Source organism: Chelonoidis abingdonii, chromosome 5 (genome assembly GCF_003597395.2).
Source record: "Chelonoidis abingdonii isolate Lonesome George chromosome 5, CheloAbing_2.0, whole genome shotgun sequence".
In the NCBI taxonomy this organism is placed as follows: Eukaryota; Metazoa; Chordata; order Testudines; family Testudinidae; genus Chelonoidis; species Chelonoidis abingdonii.
Genome location: NC_133773.1, coordinates 95,493,898 through 95,499,519, shown reverse-complemented (window position 1 = coordinate 95,499,519; position 5,622 = coordinate 95,493,898). Strand labels below are relative to the sequence as shown.

General features: G+C 35.0%; 1 protein-coding gene across 1 annotated transcript in view; it reads right to left on the bottom strand.

Moving 5' to 3' along the window:
• The window catches only part of NFXL1 (nuclear transcription factor, X-box binding like 1), a 104,113-nt gene that overhangs the window by 42,448 nt on the left and 56,043 nt on the right, over positions 1 to 5,622 (bottom strand). The window contains exon 16 of the mRNA XM_075066748.1: positions 612 to 668. Coding sequence (XP_074922849.1) covers positions 612 to 668 — 57 coding nt within the window. The remainder of the gene's footprint in view (positions 1 to 611; positions 669 to 5,622) is intronic.

The following is a 5,622-nucleotide window of genomic DNA, read 5'->3' as shown; positions in this document are numbered from 1 at the left end:
GGGGGAGTGGGGGGGATCTGTCTAGAATACCCATAATAGAAATCACTAAATCAAAGCAAAATAAAATTCTTTTAAAATTACCTCTTAATATTTAATTACCTTAAGCAAACTAGGGAACTATGAGTATCTAGTGTTGTAGATCAAGGCAACTTTTGCCCAAGTATTGTAGTATGTGCAGTAACCTAAATGAATACCTAATCATAATATGACAATTTGGAAAAGATGACAAATATAATCCTCTTATTTTCCAGACAGCTAAACAAATGTCTTTTAGGACAAAGGTACTCATCTACTGTCTTTAAACACTGTGTCAATGTACTAGATATTTATTTCTTCATGACTAATATAGAGACTATTCAAAATAATACAGCCAAACTGATTAACAAACTAAGCCTATTTAAAAACATTATCTGAAATTTCTAAACCAAGTATGGAATGAAAATTGAAGCCTAAACCATTTAGTGCTAGGAAGTAAAATGCATTCTAAATACCTAAAAAATAAATGCTATTTGATACTTTCTCTGATTAAGGCATACTTGGCTCTGTTTCCATCTGCAGCATGAAGGTTTTAATTAATATGTCCCAGAAGAATTGACTTTGTTCAAACTTACTCATTTTCCAAAATTCAACCATCAAATTACCATAAGTCGATACATCTGTTGTTACAGCTACAAGAAATGGAGTTTTCACACGAATCCAAAATTCAAAGTAATCCATGAGACAAAAAACTTTCAGTTTAGACAGCAACTATGATTTGTTAGATTGTTTTATTACTAGACTATAACTTGATAATTAAAATTGGAATGCAGCCTTTCCATTTCTATAAGCCTGAAAATATAAAGCTATCAATTGTACTAAAATATATATAAAAAAGACTTTTTAAATTGTCACTTCCTAGGGCTTTTAAGGGCAACACCAAGAAAAAAAAGTTACAGAACACACATTTATAGAAATTCTATTCAGTAATACTACTTTGTAGCCCAAAGGGAATCTCATTTTAATCCAAGTCTTGTTGAATCATACTACTTATGCTTATAATTTGCTACACGCATGTCATATGGCAATAAAACTAACTCTTCTGTCCCAAGTGGTGGATCATTTACTAGTTATATACAAAAAGATACCCAAATTCTATATACTCTCCTTAAAAAAACAAAAACAAAAAACCGAACCCACCACCCCGCCCCAACAAAACAAAACACCTTCCTGAAAGGAAGAAATGCTAATACAAAACAAGCAATGCAAGGGAAAGGATCTACTACAATGTTTATAAGAACATCTAACACCTAAATAAATTAAAGTGCTCAATTCAAATCTTATATATGTAAACAAAATGAAGTCTATTTTTGATAGCATAAATATCTCCTCCTTGAACTCTTCTTCTCTTCCATCTCTTACATACTTATCTTCTTCAGGCATTCAGTGTTAAGAACACACAAATAGGAGCCAAAATGTTTGTTTCATTATTAGGGTGTTTTTTCGTTTTTTTTTTTTTTAAACTATCACATTACTTGAAAAATCTCAGTAGTGCAGTATAAATGATAATATAGTATAGCAAGTGTTGTAATGAATTTGTAAACAGTTTCTCTGACTGGCACTGCTAAATAACCTGAGCTCCTTTTGCTGAGTAGCTGCCAGTGTAGCAGCAGAATATCGCAATATACATTAAAAATGTATTTAAGATATTAGAGGAATCCATGAAAAATGTTTAATGTATGTAATATGCACCATAAACAAACACAGATTTATCCAGATAAGGGCCTCCTTCCTTCTCTTACTACCAATCATCTAAATGTTTAGGATATTGTTCGTTTGATTCACGATACCGTAAAACTCAAGCAGGAAGAAAACTGCACTCTGCTGGCTGACAAAATACACAAGTTTTATCCACAAAAGTACATAGAGTAAAAGCATACAAGCCATTAGAATTTAATAAAAGACTTCCACTACCATATAGTCACAACAGCTTATATCAGCATAGGGGGAAAGGAAGGTAGAAAGTTCCCTTGTGCGCTGAATGCCACTCTTACAGTAGTCAAATGATTCGAGGGCGTGCATCATGTTAACCTAGACACATTTTCACTCCATTTTGTTTATAGTACCCAATCAGTGTAGTATTTAAGTGCTTTAAGAAGCTATTTGCAGGTATCTTTAAGGAATAATTCTATGGAATTACTTTTGTTTAATGAAAAATAAACTCAAAGATAGACTCTTCCCATTGTGAAGGTGTAAATTCATGCACTCTCTCTCTCAATATGGATTTGAACCTAGCCATAAATTCTGTTTTCTTTCCATATAGATATATAGAGGAAGATGATTACAAGACATAACTGACATCAGGTCTTTAAATGGGCTCAAATTTTGTTCATGTATCAGTCCATGAAATTTTAGTGATACATCAAATCCTGACCATGATGAGAGATTGTTTTGGACTGAAATAAACTTTACTTACGATAAACCTACGAGTTCTAGCACTGAGAGTATTCCATACACGAAGATGAAAGGCTCTATATTTTGACAAAGATATGGGCTCATTATCTCCTCCCAGCCATTCTTCACAGCATGCATTTATCTTACATGATAGACATGCTGCCTGAACAGTAATCTGCTGAAAAACCCACCCTAATTTCACATAGGTATTCAATGGGTTACTTAGATTACTGTATGTACTGCAATAACAGTGCATTTGTTCTCACATTGTCTGCACAAGTGAACTATTTGTAGTAGACAGGGAATGAAAATCCAACAAATTTCTAGTCTATCATGTCAGGTTTATCTACATAATTTATTAGATTGTGTTTAGTTATCGTATATACGTTTGGGGAAGTTTTAGTTTATGTATTTTTCTGCAGTGGGTATTTTAGAAGTCTATGCATCAGCCTTTAGAAGTCACGTAGTCAAAAGGGTGCAACAACATGCAGATTTCAAATATGGGCATGAAGGTTTATTTATGGCACACTTTTGGATTTCATGACAGAATACAATTCACATGACTTAGTACTATAAATTTGTCTCAAAGCCCCAAAATATCTCTAATGTGGGTGGGGCAGGGGGAGGAAGGATGACACTGACCTGAAGGGGTCTGTGCCATAAGCAGTGACATATAGAACACATTCCTATGCAGCAATGAGATATAAAAGGGACACAAGATTGCCCCAGGCATGCAGGAAGGAAGGTAAAATGCAACAGATGTGATTTAATTAGGTGGCAATTTTATTAATATACCTCACCTGGAAAATATTCTGCAATCAGTTGTACAATACAGGCCATCATTATTTCCATAATCATTCCCACATATTTGGGAGGACTCTTGTCAGCCTTCACCCATCCCAACCTGGTCCTTGCCCATTGTTGTGACATACAACCATCCCGCCCCCCACTTCGTACAAGGGTAGTAGAGGCAATAGGAAAAGGGAGTTGTCTCCCTACTGTACCAGACATTAAGAGAGCCAACCACCTTTCCACACTTCATTAGGGGATGCCTTTCCCAAAGTCTAGTTCCAACATCAGTTTTATGAGGGAACTGGACTCCCTACCTGCACTGGACTCTTGTTACCTGCTAGGTTGAGACAACTTGACCTAACCTCCTTACCTACTCCAGTACACACAATCACCAATGTCCCACCTGAGCCAGCCTCTTCCAGTTGCCCTTGGCTTTGGTAACTGCCCCCTTTGCTGTCCCTGCATAGCCCAAAGGCAGCAGGGGAAATTAAAGGAGCCACAGCCCCTTTTCATCCTGCTGAGTGGACAAAACCCCACTACACTGAGATTGCAATGAGTGCAGACTCATTGTAGTCTTTGAGAAATAGCTTGAAGTGGTTGAAGTAAAACATGTAGAAAGCTTGAGAAATGGTTGAAGTAAAATAGGCAGAAAGAAGGTGTCCATACATGATGTTGAAAAGGAGACTACTCACCACAAAGAAGAAATGATTTAGATCAACTTTGTGTAATTTTTGACCTATAAAATTGAGGTCAGTAAAAATACTGATTTTGGTTACACACACTAAGTCTATCTATACAGAAGGCAATTTCTATAAAAAAACATTCTAGTATTTGTAGAAAGCTCGTGAAGTGTATAACTTTTATCTAACTTCTGAAACTTTTCCTATTTACACCCCCAACGAAATTATGCAGATACAAAACCATAAACCTAAATCCTGACACATTCATACTTCTCAGGTTTCTATAGATATGCACTAAATGACCAAGGAAAAAACACTAATTTTGTTTAAATTAAAGGAGACATACTGTAAATATTTTTTCATTTACACTACAGAACAAAGCGCACACAAGATTAGGAGAGTTTTTTGCCAATACTAAATATTTACTTAGCCTTTTAAAGAGTACATACAACTTTGTAACATCTGACCTTCCATATTACTATATAAGATGGCGTAGTTTCTACTTCAACATTCAAAACTAATTTGTAGATGCACTTACATGGCATCTACAACATCAAGCCAACAGTACATGGTGTACCAAAACGTAGACATTCATTTTATATAAAAACATTCCAGCATAAATTGGAAATATATTGAGGGAAGTGTGGGAGAAAAACGAGTTCTTACTTTGAGGTTGGTTGCAACATGCTAGAGGCAGCTTTACTTTCTTGAACATTTGCAAGGGGAGAGTACTTACAGGCAGGGCTTCCCTTCCCGAGGCAGGTCTCCATCAGATCAACAATTAAGGCAAGCATTTCTACCTTTTGTGACATGCAGTTTTTGATCTTTACTGTATTTTGTTTATACATTTTCCCCCCTCACTTCTACAAAGAAGTTATATGGGAACAATGAACATTTGATTTTAAAATCTCATGGTTATGGTAACAATTATGTGAATTATGAACTATAATTACAGCTAACAAATACATTTAACATCTCGATTGTCTAATTTAAAGAGGGCCCTAAATTAGAATGTCACTGATATTACAAAAACGTATTACATATTAGCAAAAAGTCTGCAATAAGCCTAACAAAACATCTGCTAATACTATCATTAAAATGTAGTTGTTGTTTTAAATTAGTGAAACTTTAATTAGAAAAGTAATCCAAAAATCATTTACCACTTTTTATAACTGTCTCTAACTATTAAAAGATTGTTTGTGAAAAATTAATTACCTTTTCCTCTAGAGTAAATGGACACAGAAAATCTCTGCTTCTAGATTATAGAAGGCTGCATCAAATGACAACTTAATTGGCAGGATCTCTCATAGGAGAGTCTCCACCACACTGTCCAATCTTCCCACTCTGCATCTAAATCATACAGTAGCATTACAGTTTACTGTCCCATATGCAAAGCCTCCATCTCTTCTGAGGAATAATGTAATGATGGTAGCTACATGGACAAGAAAATTTGATGGGGAGAGAGGGAACATTGCTTACGTATCAGCCAAATGAAAGAGCGTGAAATACTTAATGAAACAGACAACATGCAATTAAATACACTTACTAGTCCAAGTGCACTTCACCATTATCACCTGTATAAAATGTAGTTTCAAAACCCAAGAATTTAAACTTTGATCAAGCAATCTAAAATTCAACTGTTGTACATTTTCTAATACAGTGCTATAATACTGTCCTAATGAAAGCAGCAAAGAATCCTGTGGCACCTTATAGACTAATA